Source organism: Lepisma saccharinum, chromosome 8 (genome assembly GCF_977018435.1).
Source record: "Lepisma saccharinum chromosome 8, izLepSacc3.1, whole genome shotgun sequence".
NCBI lineage: Eukaryota > Metazoa > Arthropoda > Insecta > Zygentoma > Lepismatidae > Lepisma > Lepisma saccharinum.
This window is the reverse complement of record NC_139236.1, coordinates 62,151,694-62,174,652: the sequence shown is the minus strand read 5'-3', so window position 1 is coordinate 62,174,652 and position 22,959 is coordinate 62,151,694. Positions and strand designations below refer to the sequence as shown.

The 22,959-nt window shown below is 38.8% G+C and overlaps 1 protein-coding gene across 2 annotated transcripts in view; it reads right to left on the bottom strand.

Moving 5' to 3' along the window:
* The window catches only part of Hmx (H6 family homeobox), a 172,689-nt gene that overhangs the window by 45,421 nt on the left and 104,309 nt on the right, over nucleotides 1–22,959 (bottom strand). Inside the window, exon 1 of one of the 2 annotated variants that reach the window (XM_083127524.1) lies at nucleotides 5,031–5,104. The exons of the other annotated variant lie outside the window; for it this stretch is intronic. Within the exon in view, the coding sequence (XP_082983650.1) occupies nucleotides 5,031–5,041 (11 nt within the window). The 5' untranslated portion in view covers nucleotides 5,042–5,104. Of the gene's footprint in view, nucleotides 1–5,030; nucleotides 5,105–22,959 lie in introns of those variants that run through there. 2 annotated transcript variants of the gene reach the window in all.

Sequence of the window (22,959 nt, the reverse complement as noted above, 5' to 3'; positions counted from 1 at the left end):
CCCCCCCCCAAAAAAAAATAACGTCCAGGAGCCCACGCGGGACGAGGAAAAGAAAAGTCCGAAAAGAGTAAATGTTGCGTCACAATTATCTTGCTAGCTTCGTTTGACAAATAACACTTTCTACGAATGCGACATTATTGTACAACAGTGATGATTAATTCAGGAGCATTATACAATTCGGAAACGGAAAAATTGGGAAATGTATGTTGAGCGTTTTTGTATAGATGTTACGTGCTATAGCTAACTGTATTAGGAGACAAAGAATATTCCCTTTGCTGATTAGTAAGGTCGGATATTAAATAATACCTCATCATGGTGTTATATATTACATATAGCTATTTAAAGCACATGCGTCATTTCTACAATTCCGAAGTAACTGCACTCGATACTCCACACGTAAGTTATCCACACACAGAACAGAAAAATAAATAATGCCTTGATTGATTTAGTTTATTTTACTTCGCGTTGTGTGCCTCTTGGCTAATTTGCGAAGATGGGGATGAGTGATGAAATGATGAAATTGATGAATGGACATTCACAAACAACCAAGCCCGAGCGGGATTCGAACCCGGGACCCTTGGCGTCGCAGTAAATAATGCCTAATGCGCATCGGAAGCTTTGGTTGATGGACAATCTTGTTGAAGACGAGATTGTTAAACTCTTGTTAGAGAGTTTTGTTGGTGAATTGTAGCTCGTGCACTTGAAACAAAATCGGTTATGATTGATATGAAGTCCTCATGACATCAGGGTCAAAGGGTTGCCGTTTCGGTCCGAGTATCAGAAGAAAGTGTATACTTGGAAAATAACTTTTGTCCCAGAGACGCCAGGCGCCGAATTCGATGCAGGGGGTGACAATATCTATTCCATTTATATTCAATATGGTATAGCAAAAACTTAGAAACATACGTATTGCGTGGCTGGGGAGGGGCGTGTGTGTGTGATTGAACAGTAGATCATCAAATTATGATCACACTAACTGCCATATCATTACAGCATTTATTATAGCTCCTAGATACCTCGAATAACCTATCTGATACTGCATTTGAGCGAAATCGGTCAACACATTTCAAGATGGCGGGCTTTAAATCGAACTTAGTGGAACTTTGGTGAAAGAAACACTGGTCACGGCTGATGCACTGATGTTATTTTCCTTTGGAAATTAAACTAAAATTATGTTTTCGCATTCTTGGTATTGTTTAGAAGTATTTCAATAGTTCTTGTCCCTCATTGCCGTAGTATTTTTTTTCCAAATCGAGGAATGTGAAATCCGTGATTTTTTACACATATAGTCTTCAATGAAATGTTTGTTATTGATATTGATTGACTATAGATTTTGTTATAAATTACACCAAGAAATAAGAAAAAAAAGTGCTGCCTAAAATCCTGGCCGACGTTGATAGTTGCTTTGAAAAAAATCGATCATCTGTGGCTAACTTCATTATGAATTCATCGTAATGCTCCAGTGCCTTGACAAAAGTCCCTTCAGATTACCAAAGTAACAATACCTGAAGAATTTACAACCATATGCATCATCCAAATATACATTTTCGTCAGACCTTATGCAACAAGCAAGACTGAAAATCGAATCCATATCCGTAATAAGAAGCGGCCTTCGAGTTACTTAGGGCTTTATGATTACAGATGTGTGAGTGTGTGTGTGTGTGTGTGTGTGTGTGTGTGTGTGTGTGTGTGTGTGTGTGAAAGAGAGCGAGTGAGACAGACAGAGAGCTGATATTGAATACAAATATACTTACGATTTAAACATGTCAAAGCTTATGGTTCTGATTGGAAGGCTAACTAGAGTTTTCTCACATTTTAGCATAGAAAGCGAAATACTCATAAAATAAGTTTTAAAAACATAATTGATAAGGTGACCACAGTATAAGATTCTAATTCTTCGGATCATTGATTGAGAAACCACTCTCCTCCCATTCAATAAATGAATGAATAGATATACATTTACATTTAATAAATAAAGGGTTTGAACTACGGTGCTTATCAATAAAATTATGAACGTTGCAAAAGGTTGAATGGTAATAAAAAGGGGGAGGGTGTCTGCTTAATTAGCAAAGGAACATGTACCACAGACTATGGGACCCCCAAATCAACATTTATCCCAATAATTTTGTCGGTGTTCTTATCAGTGAAGCGAAAACCCAGTACAATTCATTTTCCAAATGATTTGTACGTTTCATTCTAAAACTTGTCTTCGCTGATTGCATCTTACTGCAAATTACTTTAAAAAATTTCACCAATGATAAACACATCTAAACAAAATTACCGACATTTGACAAATGTAAAAAGAAATCGTATATTAATTGTTAGAGGGGATAGCTTTTGTTTTATGAATTCGAACTATAGTCTAATTTGGAAATATCGGATGAATATTTTCACAGACATATCAATAATTATACAAACGCAGGTGTATTTTCATACGTGTTCAAAATTTGATATATTCACTTGTTTTGCCTTTCGCTTTTCTGTGTGCATTCACTCACTGATATTGTCTTTATTATTATGTACCTGAACATCAAATCTTCAAAATATTTTATTATAAATATTGTAGCAAATTGATCTAATTATACTCTGCGTACTCAAATTTGAACGTTTTAACTATTCCTGGCATGCGTAACTTTTATGAATAGTGAACAATCTTACGTCCAGTTAAAGTAAGTATTGTCTTCAATTTATCTAAAATTATAATCTAAAGGTGACATCCTAGGGATGATGAAAAATTATAGACGAACAATTATTTTTCTCACTACATGCACGTGGAAGTTTCAAAATACTTATACGTTAGAAGAATAGTATATTGAATTTATTTTCAATGTATTCAAGAATTTTATATAATTTATAAATTGTTCCGTTCGTAGTATAAACCTGTTTGAGTTAAGACACAACCTTAAACGCGTCAAACTAATTTCGTTATTATAACCGATAATATGTTGAATAAAAGCGAGAGAGATTAAATATTTGTAACCTATCTAATTGCTTATTGCAGGAACTTGAGATATTTTTCGTAATCTGGTAAATACAAAATATGAGCGACATTTATACTCACTACAGTGGAAAATATCCCCCGACTTGTACAGAATTCTAATATTAATAATTCAGATTTAATTAACAATAGGTTACATCAATTCTGGGTGTTTGTACACTTTATCTCCGTACTATTTTTGCATCTCGTTCTTACAATTACATAAACTTTACAGTTTTACATGTTTGCGTAAAATACCTATCACATCAACAGCGCAATTTCTTCTTGTTAAAAAGTAAAAATAATCGGTGTTACTGCATTTGATGATACGTGCTTTGCCATTGCTATTTCCTTCCCGTGCTACAAAATATACACGTTGTAGATCATGCACCTGAAACATTGCTGTCTTGTTCTATCATTGGACCTTAAAAACAAAAATTATTCATGATGAAAACGTTGTCCTGGAGAATTTTATTTTTTGTTCTGAATTTGACTTGTGAAAAAAGTTCCGCGGAAACAGGAGCTGAGTACTGCTCTAAAGAAGTAACACACCGTATTGTGGAAAGTAACGCGGTTAGCATTTCCTTTTTGAGTAACTTTATTACAATGCAGTAACATTTTTTACAATAACGCCAAACCAAATTTCCAATAACTTTGTTTATCGTTTTAAGAAAATTCGTAAAAGATGGACAAAACTGAATTTGATTTGATTTAGTTTACTTTTCGTCGCTTTTCTTCCACTTTTGGCTAATCGCGACGATCGGACAAACCGCACCGAGTCGAGTTGAAGCTCTGACTGAGATATTCTAGCCACAGAGCATCAAAAACAAACATTACCCTGTTATGTTTGTTATAAATAGCTTTTTCTAGTTCCGAAGACAAAGAACATTCGTTGATGAAAGTAGTTTGTTCTTTAGTTGCTTGAATCGTGCTCACAATTATTTCACGAGAAATAAGAATAACTATAATGACAAAAGCATTAACCTGCACGACAGACTAGTTAATTATGTACTGCGGAAATATGTTGCGACTCTCGTACTCTTATTTTTTTTTAAACTTTTATCTGTTTGGACACAAAAGAGTTTTTCCAATCATAATTATTTTGAATATTGCCAAGTAACGTGATTTTACACATTTCCATTTTTCTAATTTTATGTAAGGTGTCCAGACGTCACGTATTAGCCGGGATAGTTCGATTTTTTGAGTCTCTGTCCCGATTTTTTTAGCTTAAAACGGAACGCCAAAGTATTCTTCTTTTGTGAAAAAGATATCGGCATAGAATTACTGCAACTCATAATACATCTTCTCCACTATTAGTGTGAAATTATTCACATTTGAATGTCAAGAATGTGCCATACTCCAATTTCCTTAAAAGATTGGAGTATCTTCTCTTTTTACCTGGAACTAATGCTTGCAGTGAACCAGTGTTTTCGTACATGAATAATTTGTGGAGAAGTGACACGAACGCTCTTTCAGTACAAACAGTGAAAGCTATGTTGATAAATAAGGTGAACTTTAATGACACATGTGTAAACTTTTACAAAATGTTATTTGAAATAAAGGATGTACTGTACAAGATTCATTCATCGGAAAAAAAACCAATGAATGGCTTCTAATTCTAAAGGACTATACTTGGTTTTAGAGCAGTGCATATCATCATATATGTAAGTTATTTTATTTACATTGAATTAGTTTTCAAATATAAGTATTTATGATGATACAATTTTTATGTTACGTTGCAGTCTCGTTTTTCCTTCAGTAAAAATATGAAAAATGTTCCGTTTTCTTGTTTTAAAAATATGGTCGGTCACCTTAATTTTACGTCGATTTTGTTTTTATTCTAATCGTGACGATGAGGATGAATTTCATCAAGGGACATTCACAAAGAAACACGCCGGTCCAGGACTCAAACCGGAAACCTTGGGTGGCGGGAGAGAACTACACGCGCTCGGACACAGAGTAGACGGATAAATGTACCGATCTGATTTCTACAAAGTGGTAACGTTTATAAACGAGGCACTCTGGGGTACAAAAATAAAGGATGTAGACTCACCTGGACAACATACCGGCGTCCGTACATGAGTGCAAGGCGCCGAGTCCAGACTCCGCCGGGTGCGTACTAGTCCTTTTCGGTTCAGATCTGCTGAGAATACTGGAGATTGAAAACGAAGTAAAAGCTGTTGTCTTTGGCGGGGGAGGCGACGGTGATGGAGACCTACAGGGCGACGGGGACCGGCTAGTCTCTGGACTGCTCACAACAGACACCTCGAGTTCCCTGGGCTCTGTCATCTTGCACACCAAACCACAAAAACCTAATAACGCACTGGGAAGTACACAAGCAACACTCGGTCTATCTTGGCGCCTTCAACAAACTTTCGTTGATAAGCTGTCTGCTAAACAGTTCATTGTCTGGGTTTTGAAGGCTCACTGAAGGAATACGATGTAATAGTCATCACTAGTTTCGTCTTACCATACGAGGGTGACCAGACTCAACACGACGCACAGCTGTTTGGGCTTTGAGCGTGGCAACAACTGGCCCGTTGGACTATTCTCACAGCTTGCCGATTCAAAACGGTCGCCACGCTGCAAATAGGTGCTTCGCTGCAGTTTGACAGCCTACACCAAGACCGCCGTGGTATAGATTCTTACTATTTTCTGGGACCCTTCCCCCCAAAACGACGTAAATAAGATAATTACACGCCAAATGGAAGTGTCATCCATGCTTACTCAATGCAGGTCCAAGAAGCGGCGGCATACAAGGATTGGTCCGCGGAATCTAGTGGCGGACAAACGCTTTCATCTCCCGTCGCGAGCGAAAATCGACCTTCTTGCCTCGACGGCGTTAGGGTCGAAAATCGCCCGCCACGCGAACGCTATCCGAACTTCTGTGATGCGTAAAGTGGGTTGCGATTGGGTGAGACGGGATCATTTCATCAACGCACGGGGGAGGAGATGGAATCAGCTGTTCTTGCTCTCCGCAGCTGCAAGTATTGGATTGCTGTCAAGTTCCCTGTCTCCTCTCGTAGCACGCGTAGCGACATCGGTCCGAGCTGCAAGGGGGAGACACTTCGTAATTAGCGGTTAACATGTCTCGGTTGTTGGGGCACCCCAGAAGCTGGTGGCAGGCGATTCGGTGCAGTAGAGGATAGACAAAAACGATGCAATGGAATCGCGTAAACAAACTAGAGTGACTTGTTCTGGAATATCTTGTAATTCCAGTTAGCTCTGCATACATTTTCTAAATTTCATGTCGATTCACCCTGATTTCAACTTTTTTTTGTAAATGTTGCAAAACTTTTATACAAGTTCTTGCTTTCCATATTATTACTTCTCATAACTGATAACTTCCTTTCGTACTACGAACTTTCTTGTGGTAAATTTCATTAAAATTCACTCATGATTGTACTTCTAATCATCATTATATTTTAAAAAATGTTTTCATGGGAGCTATGATTCGCGTTAATCCGTGAATAACATTTACCGTGTTACTTGATGAAAAAACAGCTACGTTACGTCACCATAATTCTTTCATTTTACTTTTCTTTGTTAACATGCAAAGTTGTCACGGACTATGGTTAACACTTAAGTTTCCAATCTAAGACATACTATGCACCTTTTTGATTTTAAAAAAAAATGGCGTTAGAGTGGGCTTACAATATATTTCATCACTATGACGTCATACAGTACGATGCAATAACCTGGTTTCAAGTTTATTGCCCAATAATGGGCCGAAATGTTAATGAGATATAAATTCTGGTAGTAGATTTCGAAAGTTAGTTTCAGTTTTAAAAGTATTTTATCCGCAATACTACGTCTGGATAAATACATTTTATAGTGTGGGAATGGCGGACCGATAAAAATGAATAATATGTAGAAATTCTTGCATTGTTGTGTTAAATTTGATCTAATATGTAAACATACAACCTACAATAAAATAAAATACGCAGATAGAAAGCATAGGTTTAAACATAGGTTACACATTGTTAACATTTCCTGCCACACACTTTACTTCTATTCCACTCTGGCAGACAGAGGTATGTTAAAACTTTTACTTACGGCTATGTGACGTCATATCTCGTGAACATAGCCCTGATTGACTTCCCTGTATGCACTCGTCTTGGAATTCCGATGAAGCGACTCGACATAAGCTCAATTTGTCTGGGATATAATAATAAAGCTAATGCTCTCCCCCTGTTGTTCGAAATGCGGCGGTCGGAGCGTCTTTGCTTTCCCGACATTCCATTGTTTCTGCATGATCTGTGAATAGGAACTGACCGAAGTCGACAGTTTATATCGTGCCGGGGAGGGGAGGACAACAGCTAGGAATTCTTCCCTGTTTTAAAGCGACTCTTCTTTGTTCTTCCTAACTGCTCAGAGAAAAATGAAGGAAAACAATATGCCAGAGAAGGTAGAAAGGCCTTTAGCGGTAGATCAAGCTGATATGACTGAAGGGACCAGCCTCCAAACGATGGTCAATAGAATTCGGCAGCTTTCTGTGTACCTTGCGAATAGCCCTGATAAATTCTGTAAGCTATTATTATTGCATGAAGACTATATTTCATAAGGGCCTCCCCGTCTTTGTCTTGTAACCAAGGGGTACCGGGTTCGATACCCGGTGGAGGCACATTAGTGGTTCGGATTTCACTTTAAACTGTAGGTCCAGTCCCGATCAGCCTTACTGCGCATAAAGTGGACTTAAACACAAACTCAACCAACCAACTATATTTCATAAGTAACGATCCGGGACGCCGCTGACCGGATGTCTAGTGGGGTGAGAGGGGGGCTGGACCCAATAAAAGTATGAACAGTCACGGACACTTCTGGCTTGTAACAACACTACTGATTGTCAATGGCATGGTTACAACCCAGAAATGTCCGTGACTGTACGTACATATGTACACCATAATTTTTATGTACTAATACTGAAAGAGCTGCAGACTTCCAAAGATGTTAAGGTCTTTCAGTAAGGATTTTCAAGGACACGGAGGAAAATGGAAACACCGCATTGTAGCTTAAGTTTAGTCAACAAAGGTCACCAAAATTTCAAGACTTAAAAATAATTTTCAAAAAACTATTTTATATCTTACATAACAGATTAATATATAGGAATGTAATTAATAAATAACGAATGGAAGATAAGGTTAATTGAAATTCATCACTGCAAACACAAGGAAATTAAAGTTATATTACTAATTGTTGTCGGTACACAGAAAGAACTGGTTTGTTTGGAATTACCAAAGAAGTTTGGTTGAGCTGTTTGGTTATGCTTTTTGTTTCCGATAACCAAATGTTGCTTTTATTTACTAAATAATTTTGTTTAAGAATACCAACAAATTTGGTCAGACAAAATATGGTACTCGTAAACAAAATTATACATATGTAAGTAAGGAGAAACAAAACGTTTGGTTAAATTTACTATATGTGCGTGAGCGTGCTTTCGAATTTGAAATAACGATTGTCCAGTTTCGTCGAGTGTAGTATGGAAATCTTTTGTCGAAAATTGAAACTCATGTAGATAGATAATTACTCGAAGCGAGTCTTTATGTTGCTGTGTAACCTAATATTCTGAAAAAAAGCTCAGAATATACTTACTTTATACTGAGTTTCCTACACCGGCCGCTAGATGGTTCTGTCAAAATATGTACAAGAAACATAAGTTTCTGTACACCAAATAATAGTATGTTTGATTGTAATCATAGTGAAAAATTGTGCTTTAACATTCTTCAAAAGAAATGTGAACACCAAAGCTACAAATTAAAGAAGAAAATGTACTGTAGTGAATAAAAGTGAATCTCTCATGAGCAACCTTTTGATTCTGGACTATATAAGTAGAAGGTAATTGTGCGTTACTTAGTAGGCTATACCTCAATGTTTGAAAGCTGAAGCAAGAATTATTGAAAATCACAATCATGTGTGCCTTTTTCCAGGACTAGTGCACAGAATATGGTTTGAAAAGCAAGGGACCAGTTTATATGAGCTTTTTTACACAGACACGCAATAGATTAGTCAGAAAGATTCCATCTCTGCCAACTTTGTAAAAAAATCTATGCCCTCACAAATATAGTCAACTCTAAACCAACTCATCGTTGTCCGAAACATGTCATTTGAAAACATTTTTATGGCGTTATAAAACCCGGAGCTTGAGCACGGGGAAAGGGAAATGAATTATTCCCTTTTACCCGCCTCTGTCCTTACGCCATACCATTGAAGCGAGCCGATTCTAATAGTTTATGGAAATTACATTATAAGGAAATATGTCCACAGGCTTTATTACGACGTAATGTCTCTTTCATTACGGCTAAATGACCCGTATTAGAACTGGCCACCAGCGCGGTCTTATTTTATTGCCCTTGTACTATATATATTTTTTAAAGACATGTCCCGACTCTCTCTCTTTTTTCGAACCCGCCACCAGAGTGCGTTAATGTACGTTGTAAATTTCGTGAGGATGGTGAACATAAAAACTTTTCGAGTGATTTATACGCAGAACTGGCCGTAATGCCGTGTGCATTACAAGTGCAACTTTCCAATTCCCTTTCGTCAACTGGGTGTAAATTTAAATGTCAATCGCCATGTTTGTTGTTATTGTCTGCTCTGGTTTCCTTCTCGCAGAACACTGCTGTGTCGCATCCTGGTGTGTGCATGTGAAGTTTCTGTTTCAACTGTATTTATGGCACCGCGGAGAGACATCGAGGGGGGTAGGGGAGTCTCTTTATTTGCATACTTCGTATGGACAGATGAGAAGTAAAACACACGACCTTTGATGTTGATGCAAAGCTGTGGATATTTCCAATCTGTTCCCGCCTTTGCTTTGTTGACTCGCCACGGCTTGCTTGTACAGTGGGATCCATGAGTATTACCGTGCAAATTGTCCATCACCATGTTCGTGCACTTTATTTGACCCAATAAGAGCTTCAAGAATGAAAAGAAAACTCAAAGCAAGCTGTTGACAACTTCTGCTCCAGCATACATAAAAATCCATCGCTTAAAAACACGTAATGAAAATGGTCATGGACAATTTTGCACGGTAATACTCATGAATCCCACTGTACTTGAGGGAATCTAACATGAAACCAAGGGCCGAGGTGAGACACACAATATTCTCTGAATTTATAATTATAACTAACACTTTTTAAAGGTCTGAAAAAATCAATTTTTTTGTTCCTTAGTCTGAAGTACAGGTGTCCTATATAATCACTACACAAACATTATTACAATTAATAAACAATTAATTTATATGTTTCGTACAGGAACAAGAAGCAGGACATATTGAAGATTAAAGCGAAGAATTATAGAAGTTTAATAAAAGTTTCTAAATTGGAGTTTCTTTTCATTTCAGATGTGTCACTGGTGGGACGATCATTATATGCTTAAAGGTAAATTCCCACAATTTGAGGGAAAATTGCGGATTATACTGGATAAGAAGCATAGAAACAATACGTATCTTAATTTTCTCATAAATACTTTTAATTCAAATAGAGAAAGTTAAGTATTCAATAATTGTTTTTATACCATTTTTAAATTCACATAAAAAGGAAATCAAACAAAAACTCTTCCACGTCTAGTTCAAAATGTATCAATGTTTATCTTTAATTGTAATTTGTAAATTCATGTAGTTTTAGAGTATGTTTGTAAAATATTTTACACATATGTTACTGTATGTCTGTACAAATATCGTGTTTTATATTTTCATTTTTAAATAATATATTCATGTAAAAATACTGAACTTAAGGTAACCATTCTGTTCATAGCAGTAACTAAATAAATAAATAAATAAATGAATATTTAATTGCAAAACTTGGGTGTTCGATATCCAAATCTTACATATCAAAGTGGCAATGTTTAATCATATCCAATTGCATTGTTTATCATAATTCTATTTTGTTTATTTTCATTAAATCTTGATACTGTAGTAAATTTACACTGTTTCATATAAAACGATATTATCACTTAATGACTTCAATCTTTAATTACTCCCTCTGTCCCATAATTATAGTCCGGTATGGCAAAATGGTGACTTTTTATGTATATTCTTTTGGATACTTAATCGGCAAATTTGTACTGATCCTTGAGTAATAACGTTGTATGGTTCATTCCCGTGTTTAATTTTCTTCTTCTGTATATACCAATGTCACAGTTTGCCTATCGGATAATTATTATGGGACAACAAACAAAAGTGTACCGGACAATAATTATGGGACAGAGGGAGTAATAAATTATTCATATGAACTATTTTTGATTAAAATCTTTCAACACAATTTTTATGTAGAACTTTGTTTAGAGTATGATTTTCAATAAATTTGAATATTTTTAAGTGTGTAATCAGGAAATATTAGATTAATTGCTTAATTGGAACCACAAGTGTTCCATAAGCCCGTAATAAACACACAAACAATTATTTTCATCTGGCGCGGGGCTCCTGAAGCAGAGCTTCGGGCGAGGTCAAGAGTTCCCCCTCTATGGCTGGCTCTGATGGTTCTTGAGTGCGATGAAATTTTGTAATGTTAAAGATGCGACCGCAAATGGAATTCACCGTAAAACGTTGCCAGGGCACTTACGCCCAATTTTTGCGATTTGTTGGGGGAGGGGAGAAAGCTAGATACAGAATAATACACAGTTCCACGCACACGGACATTTACGTGCAGCAGAACTAATAAACCGAGAGGAAAGATGTAAGACACCATGTTCGAACATGCGCAGCGTTAGCTCACATGCCACTCGCCAAAGTTGATGATGGCTGTGCATTCGTATCAGTCTAGTGAATGATGGGATCGAAACCTACCACTCCCACAATAAACCGATGGGTGATGTAGCTTATTCATCATTCATCCTCATAAATGATGACAGCGCTTGTCATTAAAATGACAAGTCTAAATGCTTGGCTGCGAAAGGTAAATCTGAAATAAAATCTCTAAGCAACTAGAAAAGACAATGATCACTCATTCGGTTTTATGAACCTTCAAACCTGAATCATGCATGTTGGTCGGATAAATACCTGTCTATCTGAAGAATGACAATGATGAATTTACAATGTCGTAGAATACGATTTATCTAAACTTTCTTTGGACTTCGTTGCTTGTTGACCAGCGACACTCTGACCTCTCCTCTCAAATCCTCTCTCTCTCTCAAATCCAAATCAAAAGTCCGTCCTCTCCCAGCCTGTCTACCCTCTAAAAACCCAGGCCATGGAGCTCTTCCTCCATGCCGAATCGTGAGTTTTCCACCTGTTTATTGCAAACAGCTGACCACCTATTTTCCTGATGAAACTCCTGTATCCTCAACACATCAGGAAGTTTGCTTAATGCTTAACTGTGCAATATTGAAATACCACAGAGGATAGACGACTGGTGTAAACAAGTGAATGCCCTGGTCAATATGAAGCTTCCAGAGAAGGTTTAAATAAAATACAATCTTATAGATTAATACGCATTCAAAAAGACCCTCCTTGCAATGTAAAACTTACACAGTTTTTTTTTTCATTATGTTGTTGATAAGGGATATGGAAATGCTACGGCAATCAGCATATAGGACCAACAACATTGTTGAGGGCTGAAATAGAATAGAAGACTAAATATTGCTGTCAATAGAGCACATCCAAACGTACATACTCTCATTCTCATTAATGTATTGAAGGAAGATGCTGAATTCCACGGCTTGATTGATTGATTTTGTTTATTTTAGCAAAGTAAAATAAACTAAGTCAATAAATCAACCACCTTTTCACGCAACAAACCTTCTTCTTTTAAAAAAAACAAGAAAAAGTATTATATCGTAGGATATAGCTCCATCAACTCTTCTTGGTCCGCCACTGTATACAATGCATATCAGATTTTTCGTATAGGTTGCATTTAAGGCCGTACCTTTATCATTAATTTCTCACGCTCCTATTGCCGTTGTAACGAAACAAGGGAGGTGGGAACGTCACTTAACACCATAACACATTAGAAACAAAGAATACGCGTCCGTTTCGGACCCTCATATTATGGCGGACAGAGCTTCACAACCAGAGGAGAAAGCATAGACACTCTATATTACTTATTCCAACTCGCTGGTATCGACGAGTCCATTTTTTTATCGTTCGCCACCATATTAAAAGAACGCAGATAAATAACAACGAAAACGTCATCTCAGAAATTTCTGGACTGCTTCTTCTCTTCTCTATATATTATTTTGTGTTTTCCTCCCCACCCTCCCCTCTCACCCTTCCCCAATACGACTGGAGAGGAAAGAAAGGGAAGATTCGAGATTGAAAGCGAAACGGCAAATTGCCGATATTCTCCGCAAAGGATTATAGGTTCACTTTTAATCACCCCGTCTCACTGCCTGTAGCGTGTAGTCGTTAGAGCTTTTTTTTTGCCAAATGTAGCCATTGGAAACTGTCGCTGAACTGAAGGTTTGGTTATTTGTGGTGTGGGTGTGTTTGTGCGTTCATGTCCCTGGGGCAGAGCTCTTCATATGCTTTCTGCTGATCCCCCTCCCCCCTGGATCTCCCCTCTTCAACTTTTGCCTTTCGAGCGAATTCTATGACAACTCCCTCCCCCTTTTCGCTGCAGTTCCAATTGACTAAGACTGTGTTGGGTCTCTTCCGTATATATACACAGCGTGCCAGCAATGAGGTGAAGGAAGGGGGAGCTTTAGTGCTTTCGATGCTTTTAAGGGTTGCCAGCTGTATGGTTTTTTGACTGGGATCCGTGAGAGATTTTTTTTTTATTTACTCTATATTGCATTCTTGGCGAAACTAGAATCACGGTACTAGTAATCAGTAGCGAAATGTCAGTGCAGACAAGTAGACGCCGCCTACCCTAAAACTTTATAATTAATAAAGACAAACAAATAGAGCGATCCATTAAAGTGTAGACCGCAGCGTCAATGCCTGCGCTATCGGCAAGCGAGGCACTCGCGACCGTTTGTCTGCATCGTAAAGTGTCGATGAAGCAAGAGCACAACAGTTTTCATAATTATTAAAAAAAAAAGTGATTTACTAACCACATTTGTGTGTTCAAACTTGTCGCTTTCAATACGCACACATTTTTGATACATCTTTATTAAGACACCCACTAACGTAAGCTGGCGACGGGGGCTAGAAACAGGTTTTCACGGAGTGAAAGTAGACAAGAGACTGTGAAGTGATGAGGGTCCTTGTTTTGTATTGTGTGGCCAGTTTAGTCTGGTGCCTGTGAAGTATTGTGTTTTTCTAATGTATTCAACCGCAAAGTGTGTTATGGCTCAGCAAATGTTTTCTACTGCACAGCGTGTATTTATTTATGATTCATCATGTGTTAACCCAATCGGCACATGAAGTTCAAAGACGATTTGAAACAAGATCCCCGGGTGTAAAATTTCCATGTCGTAAATAAATAACTTTTTAAAACTACGGAAACTTGTGCGTTTGATTCACCGGCACTGTACACACACACACACACAGACACATACGTACTGAGCTGTGGCGTGCGGTGTTAAAACAGGCAGGGGAACAGGTGACCTGCACTTGCACCCTTCCCTCTCATACCTGTCGTAATACCGGGTGTCCCAGAAGTCTTTCCCTGATTACAACTTTATTCATATCCGCTATATGCAATGTAGAGATGTGAAAGTGGTGTCAAAATGTTGGAAAACTAACCAAGTTTATTTGTTGCAGGTTTCAGTAATGTGGCTGTAGTGTAGCAGTGTCAGTGCCAAGGAATCCGGAATTAATGATCATGACATCGGGTGGCATCTTTCCATACAATGTTTCTTGGACTTGACAGGATTTGGGAATGAAGGTAAATTCCATTTTTTAAATACCAACTTATTGATGGCAGATATTCTAGACGAAAGAATTCTGTACATTTGAAAGTTCCTCTGCACTGTTATTGGTGACCGGGTCTCGTGATACCAGAGGACATGCTGAGCTTTTTTCCTGATTTGTGAACATTTCCGGTTTTCTGGGCACTGACACTGCTACACTACAGCAACGTTACTTAAACCTGCAACATAAAAACTTGGTTAGTTTTCCAACATTTTGGAACCACTTTCACATCTCTACCTTACATATAGCGGATATGAATAAAGTTTGTAATCAGGGAAACACTTCTGGGACACCCGGTATAATACAGTAGACCAAGTAAAATTCAACCCTTGTTGAAAAAACCAAATATAATATACGATACATACATGTATGTTACAAATTGTCAGAAGTGACATACATGAAGCACGTTAAATATTAATTAATTGATTGATTGATTTTCTTTATTTTACTTCGTTTCTGTGCCACTTTTGGCTAATTTGCGAAGATGGGGATGAGTGATGACATGATGAAAGTGATGATGGGACACTCACAAACATCCATGCCCAGGCCAAGATTCGAACCCGGGACCCCTGACGTCGTAGAGGGATGTGATAACCACTCCGCCACGAGGGCCGGTGTAACGGGGAATTTGGACTCCGTAGAAAAATGACTGTACAGTCAATTCTCTACAGAGAAAAATGACTGCCCTTTTCAGTTCCCGTCAATTAAGCAGGGGGTAAAATATCACCGTAGAAAAATGACTGCCTGTCAATTCCCACTTAAATGAGGGGGTACAAATTCCCCGTAGAAAAGTGACTGCCCAATTAAATCCTGCTTATATTAGGAGGGGGTACAATTTCCCCGTAGAAAAGTGACTGCCCCCTTAAATACTGCTTATATTAGGAGGGGGTACAATTTCCCCGTAGAAAAGTGACTGCCCCCTTATATCCTGCTTATATTAGGAGGGGGTATAATTTCCCCGTAGAAAAGTGACTGCCCCTTTAAATCCTGCTTATATTAGGAGGGGGTATAATTTCCCCGTAGAAAAGTGACTGCCCTATTAAATCCTGCTTATATTAGGAGGGGGTACAAATTCCCCGTAAAAAAGTGACTGCCCCCTTAAATCCTGCTTATATTAGGAGAGGGTATAATTTCCCCGTAGAAAAGTGACTGCCCCTTTAAATCCTGCTTATATTAGGAGGGGGTATAATTTCCCCGTAGAAAAGTGACTGCCCTATTAAATCCTGCTAATATGAGAAGGGGGTACAATTTCCCCGTAGAAAAGTGACTGCCCCTTATATCCTGCTTATATTAGGAGGGGGTACAAATTCCCCGTAGAAAAGTGACTGCCCCTTAAATCCTGCTTATATTAGGAGGGGGTACAATTTCGCCGTAGAAAAGTGACTGCCCCTTTAAATCCTGCTTATATTAGGAGGGGGTACAATTTCCCCGTAGAAAAGTGACTGCCCCATTAAATCCTGCAAATATGAGAAGGGGGTACAATTTCCCCGTAGAAAAGTGACTGCCCTCTTATATCCTGCTTATATTAGGAGGGGGTACAAATTCCCCGTAGAAAAGTGACTGCCCCCTTAAATCCTGCTTATATTAGAAGGGGGTATAATTTCCCCGTAGAGAAGTGACTGCCCCTTTAAATCCTGCTTATATTAGGAGGGGGTACAATTTCCCCGTAGAAAAGTGACTGCCCCATTAAATCCTGCAAATATGAGAAGGGGGTACAATTTCCCCGTAGAAAAGTGACTGCCCTCTTATATCCTGCTTATATTAGGAGGGGGTACAAATTCCCCGTAGAAAAGTGACTGCCCCCTTAAATCCTGCTTATATTAGGAGGGGGTATAATTTCCCCGTAGAAAAGTGACTGCCCCTTTAAATCCTGCTTATATCAGGAGGGGGTATAATTTCCCCGTAGAAAAGTGACTGCCCCTTTAAATCCTGCTAATATGAGAAGGGGGTACAATTTCCCCGTAGAAAAGTGACTGCCCTATTAAATCCTGCTAATATGAGAAGGGGGTACAATTTCCCCGTAGAAAAGTGACTGCCCTATTAAATCCTGCTTATATTAGGAGGGGGTACAAATTCCCCGTAGAAAAGTGACTGCCCCCTTAAATCCTGCTTATATTAGGAGGGGGTACAATTTCCCCGTAGAAAAGTGACTGCCCCTTTAAATCCTGCTTATATTAGGAGGGGGTATAATTTCCCCGTAGAAAAGTGACTGCCCTATTAAATCCTGCTAATATGAGAAGGGGGTACAATTTCCCCGTAGAAAAGTGACTGCCCCTTATATCCTGCTTATATTAGGAGGGGGTACAAATTCCCCGTAGAAAAGTGACTGCCCCTTAAATCCTGCTTATATTAGGAGGGGGTACAATTTCCCCGTAGAAAAGTGACTGCCCCTTTAAATCCTGCTTATATTAGGAGGGGGTACAATTTCGCCGTACAAATGTGACTGCCTCTTTAAATCCTGCTTACATTAGCAGGATTTCCGTTTCAAGCTACGTATTTGTCGTTGTTTGTTTGCTTCAGCTTTACAGATAGAGGAAAGTGGCTTCATATGGCTCTTTGTATGAAGGTAAGTGGTATTATTTCATTTTGTACAACGGTATTTGTGTTTTTTTATAATGCATTTTATTACTCCCATAATGGTTTCCAATTGGCGGCTTATCAAAATAAAAATAAAGATATTATTTCAAATAGAGGTACATGCACCCGTACCATATTTCTCAGTTGTGCAAGTATACTGTACTTTAAATTTGGTTAGAGTTCTTTACTGAACTGAAAGCTGTCCGAGGGTCGATCCTCGTTTTTTTTTTCTATTTAAATATTTGTCCTTTTATTAAACAAGAGCACCGTTTGCCTGCTCCACTGTTATGTGGGACGGAGTATATACAACAGACGGCAACAACGGAAGTTAAAAAGTAACTTACCAGTTAAGAAAGGCACCTATTTTTGGACGAACTGACTCACTCAAGAACAGAAGGACTACAGTATTCCCACGCTTCTTCCTTTATTATCGCAGATTATCATAATCATAATATACCCTGCGTTTTCTTTAAGTGTAAGATAGAGTAAAAAGTCAATTTCAGAACAGAATCTTGCGTAAATTCCCACAGTCTCGTCAAATAATTTATGAAATTTATAAAATCGTGTTGAAAGTTATACATTGAGCCCCTTATAGGAAAGAAGAGGGGGCCCGGACCGGCCCGGACCCACCCAGTTTCGACGCCCGTGCATGTAAGTAAGAGTAAAAAGAGTAAAAAGTCAATTTCAGAACAGAATCTTGCGTAAATTCCCACAGTCTCGTCAAATAATTTATGAAATTTATAAAATCGTGTTGAAAGTTATACATTGAGCCCCTTATAGGAAAGAAGAGGGGGCCCGGACCGGCCCGGACCCACCCAGTTTCGACGCCCGTGCATGTAAGTACATTTTAGGAAACTTGTCAATGTGATCATCATATACTGCCCACGAAAATAACAGTATCATACCAATTTCAACAGTAATATTGTCCTACAAATAGGCCCGTTCCCAGGGGAGGGGCCATGGGGGCCATCCCCACATCGAGCCATGAAATATTTCAATATGAACCTATAAAACACTACGATAACAATATAGACGATTTTGCAAATTTGTAAAATAATCAATATATTTTCTTTGAATGTGTTTGTTGTGTTGAAGTCTGTAGTTTGCAATATTGGGTAGTTTTGTAATCATTGATGCAAAGCTACCCCCGTGGTGGAGTGGTTAATAAAACGCGATAGGACGCACGGAGTTCCTGGTTTGAGCCTCAGCCTGGGCATAGATGTTCTTTGAGAGTGTGTTCCTTCATCAATTTCATCATATCACCGCTCATCCACATCGTCGCGATTAGACAAACTTGGCAGAAAAGCAACCTAAAATAATATAATTCAATAAAGCTCACATCATTTCGGTTTCCACGTATTAGGATCTACTCCCTCCCCCTGAAAGAAATTCTGGGCACGGGTCTTAGCAACATATAAAAAATAACGATAAAGCACGAATTCAATCCTAATATAAGTTTGAAATGTTATTGATAATTAATATTTGCATAAAGCAAGAATTATAAATTATCTCTCTCTATAACTTTACACACACACACACACACACACACACACACACACACACACACACACACACACACACATACATACATACATACATACATACATATATATATATATATATATATATTCAATTTTCAATTCAATTTTTTTTCTGCCCTTGGGCAGGTCTTTCCTTGCAACCTCCATGCTGTTCGATGTTCAGTTGCAAGTTTTCTAGGGAAAAATAGATGCGGTAGTTTCCCATTACTTTCCGCATCCCACTCTCTCTTTCGCATCTTAGAAAGATCTAAGATCCCAGGGGGCCCCAGCAAGGAGGTGAGGAGAGTGGATTTAACTCATTGGGCCCTCCGGACTTCACCGAAATTCACCGCACCAAACGCAAAGGTTTAGATATAGGTTGAATATCAATTCCATCAGGGTTTTTGATCCATCAGAGAACAGAAAATCCCAATATATATATATATATATATATATATATATATATATATATATATATAATATATAACACAGGGGTTTCCAACTGGCGGCCCGCGGGCCGCATACGGCCCCCGTTGCCTTTTTGCGGCCCGCGAAGCCAGTTTGCAAAAAAACATTAATTTTATTTATTTTTATTAAAATACGTTCAATTTTTACTGAAGGAACGAAAGCTCTGTGAAGATAGGCAATATCACAGGTAGAATTGATTTGACAGTCAATAATGATCATCAGAAGAATTTAAAGTGACTTAACTTTCTCTTCACATCATGCATTCCAGCCCTTCATTATGCGGAATGAACTCCACAGTTTCAGCGAATGCTTCATTCACTCTATGTGTTTAGAAACAAACTGCAGAGCGGCGCTATAGAGATCTTACTACGCACGAAGTACGAAGAGATTTCCAGTGTTCCAACTCGGATTGTACTGCGACTGATTGTACAAGTTTGTGCAAATATCGAAATGAGCAATATCTCCAAAAAACGTAAGATTGTAAATGAAAATAGCTTCTCTCCAACTTGAATTGTGTGATTTGCAAGGCGATGTGTTCCTTCAAACTAGGCAAGAAAGGGGCCAGAGATTTTCAAATACCTTTCAAAGGAACGCTTTGCAAACCTTCGTAGTTTTGGACAAAAAATGACATCGATGTTCGGCAGCAGATACACGTGTGAAAGTGCTTTTTCTTCAATGAAGTTCATTAAGGACCGCTACAGAAACCGACTGGCAGATTCTTCACTGCTTCACCTTCTCAGACTTTCAAATACAGAAATTGAAGTGGACATTCCAATTTTAATAAAACAAGTACATCAACCACATTTTTCACATTGAACACTTACTGTGAGTGATTCTTATTTGTATGGTGTGTTTTTCATTTTTTTCAATTCATCTATAAGTATTGGGTTTTTGTGAAATAAATTGTAATTATACAATTTTCATTTGTGATTCCATTGTTTTTATTGCCTCATTTTAGAAATTTAGGTCATGCGAAAGTACTACATTTTCAGTTCATTACTTACAATTTTTGTAATTTTTAATCCCCTCCCCCCAAAGAATAAATGCGGCCCGCCATATTAGCAGGATTTAATAGGGCAGTCACTTTTCTACGGGGAAATTATACCCCCCTCCTGATATAAGCAGGATTTAAAGGGGCAGTCACTTTTCTACGGGGAAATTATACCCCCTCCTGATATAAGCAGGATTTAAAGGGGCAGTCACTTTTCTACGGGGAAATTATACCCCCTCCTGATATAAGCAGGATTTAAAGGGGCAGTCACTTTTCTACGGGGAAATTATACCCCCTCCTGATATAAGCAGGATTTAAAGGGGCAGTCACTTTTCTACGGGGAAATTATACCCCCTCCTGATATAAGCAGGATTTAAAGGGGCAGTCACTTTTCTACGGGGAAATTATACCCCCTCCTGATATAAGCAGGATTTAAAGGGGCAGTCACTTTTCTACGGGGAAATTATACCCCCTCCTGATATAAGCAGGATTTAAAGGGGCAGTCACTTTTCTACGGGGAAATTATACCCCCTCCTGATATAAGCAGGATTTAAAGGGGCAGTCACTTTTCTACGGGGAAATTATACCCCCTCCTGATATAAGCAGGATTTAAAGGGGCAGTCACTTTTCTACGGGGAAATTATACCCCCTCCTGATATAAGCAGGATTTAAAGGGGCAGTCACTTTTCTACGGGGAAAATATACCCCCTCCTGATATAAGCAGGATTTAAAGGGGCAGTCACTTTTCTACGGGGAAATTATACCCCCTCCTGATATAAGCAGGATTTAAAGGGGCAGTCACTTTTCTACGGGGAAATTATACCCCCTCCTGATATAAGCAGGATTTAAAGGGGCAGTCACTTTTCTACGGGGAAATTATACCCCCTCCTGATATAAGCAGGATTTAAAGGGGCAGTCACTTTTCTACGGGGAAATTATACCCCCTCCTTATATAAGCAGGATTTAAAGGGGCAGTCACTTTTCTACGGAGAAATTATACCCCCTCCTGATATAAGCAGGATTTAAAGGGGCAGTCACTTTTGTACGGGGAAATTATACCCCCTCCTGATATAAGCAGGATTTAAAGGGGCAGTCACTTTTCTACGGGGAAATTATACCCCCTCCTAATATAAGCAGGATTTAAAGGGGCAGTCACTTTTCTACGGGGAAATTATACCCCCTCCTGATATAAGCAGGATTTAAAGGGGCAGTCACTTTTCTACGGGGAAATTATACCCCCTCCTGATATAAGCAGGATTTAAAGGGGCAGTCACTTTTCTACGGGGAAATTATACCCCCTCCTGATATAAGCAGGATTTAAAGGGGCAGTCACTTTTCTACGGGGAAATTATACCCCCTCCTGATATAAGCAGGATTTAAAGGGGCAGTCACTTTTCTACGGGGAAATTATACCCCCTCCTGATATAAGCAGGATTTAAAGGGGCAGTCACTTTTCTACGGGGAAATTATACCCCCTCCTGATATAAGCAGGATTTAAAGGGGCAGTCACTTCTCTACGGGGAAATTATACCCCCTTCTAATATAAGCAGGATTTAAGGGGGCAGTCACTTTTCTACGGGGAATTTGTACCCCCTCCTAATATAAGCAGGATATAAGAGGGCAGTCACTTTTCTACGGGGAAATTGTACCCCCTTCTCATATTTGCAGGATTTAATGGGGCAGTCACTTTTCTACGGGGAAATTGTACCCCCTCCTAATATAAGCAGGATTTAAAGGGGCAGTCACTTTTCTACGGCGAAATTGTACCCCCTCCTAATATAAGCAGGATTTAAGGGGCAGTCACTTTTCTACGGGGAATTTGTACCCCCTCCTAATATAAGCAGGATATAAGGGGCAGTCACTTTTCTACGGGGAAATTGTACCCCCTTCTCATATTAGCAGGATTTAATAGGGCAGTCACTTTTCTACGGGGAAATTATACCCCCTCCTAATATAAGCAGGATTTAAAGGGGCAGTCACTTTTCTACGGGGAAATTATACCCTCTCCTAATATAAGCAGGATTTAAGGGGGCAGTCACTTTTTTACGGGGAATTTGTACCCCCTCCTAATATAAGCAGGATTTAATAGGGCAGTCACTTTTCTACGGGGAAATTATACCCCCTCCTAATATAAGCAGGATTTAAAGGGGCAGTCACTTTTCTACGGGGAAATTATACCCCCTCCTAATATAAGCAGGATATAAGGGGGCAGTCACTTTTCTACGGGGAAATTGTACCCCCTCCTAATATAAGCAGTATTTAAGGGGGCAGTCACTTTTCTACGGGGAAATTGTACCCCCTCCTAATATAAGCAGGATTTAAAGGGGCAGTCACTTTTCTACGGGGAAATTATACCCCCTCCTAATATAAGCAGGATTTAAAGGGGCAGTCACTTTTCTACGGGAAAATTATACCCCCTCCTGATATAAGCAGGATTTAAAGGGGCAGTCACTTTTCTACGGGGAAATTATACCCCCTCCTGATATAAGCAGGATTTAAAGGGGCAGTCACTTTTCTACGGGGAAATTATACCCCCTCCTGATATAAGCAGGATTTAAAGGGGCAGTCACTTTTCTACGGGGAAATTATACCCCCTCCTGATATAAGCAGGATTTAAAGGGGCAGTCACTTTTCTACG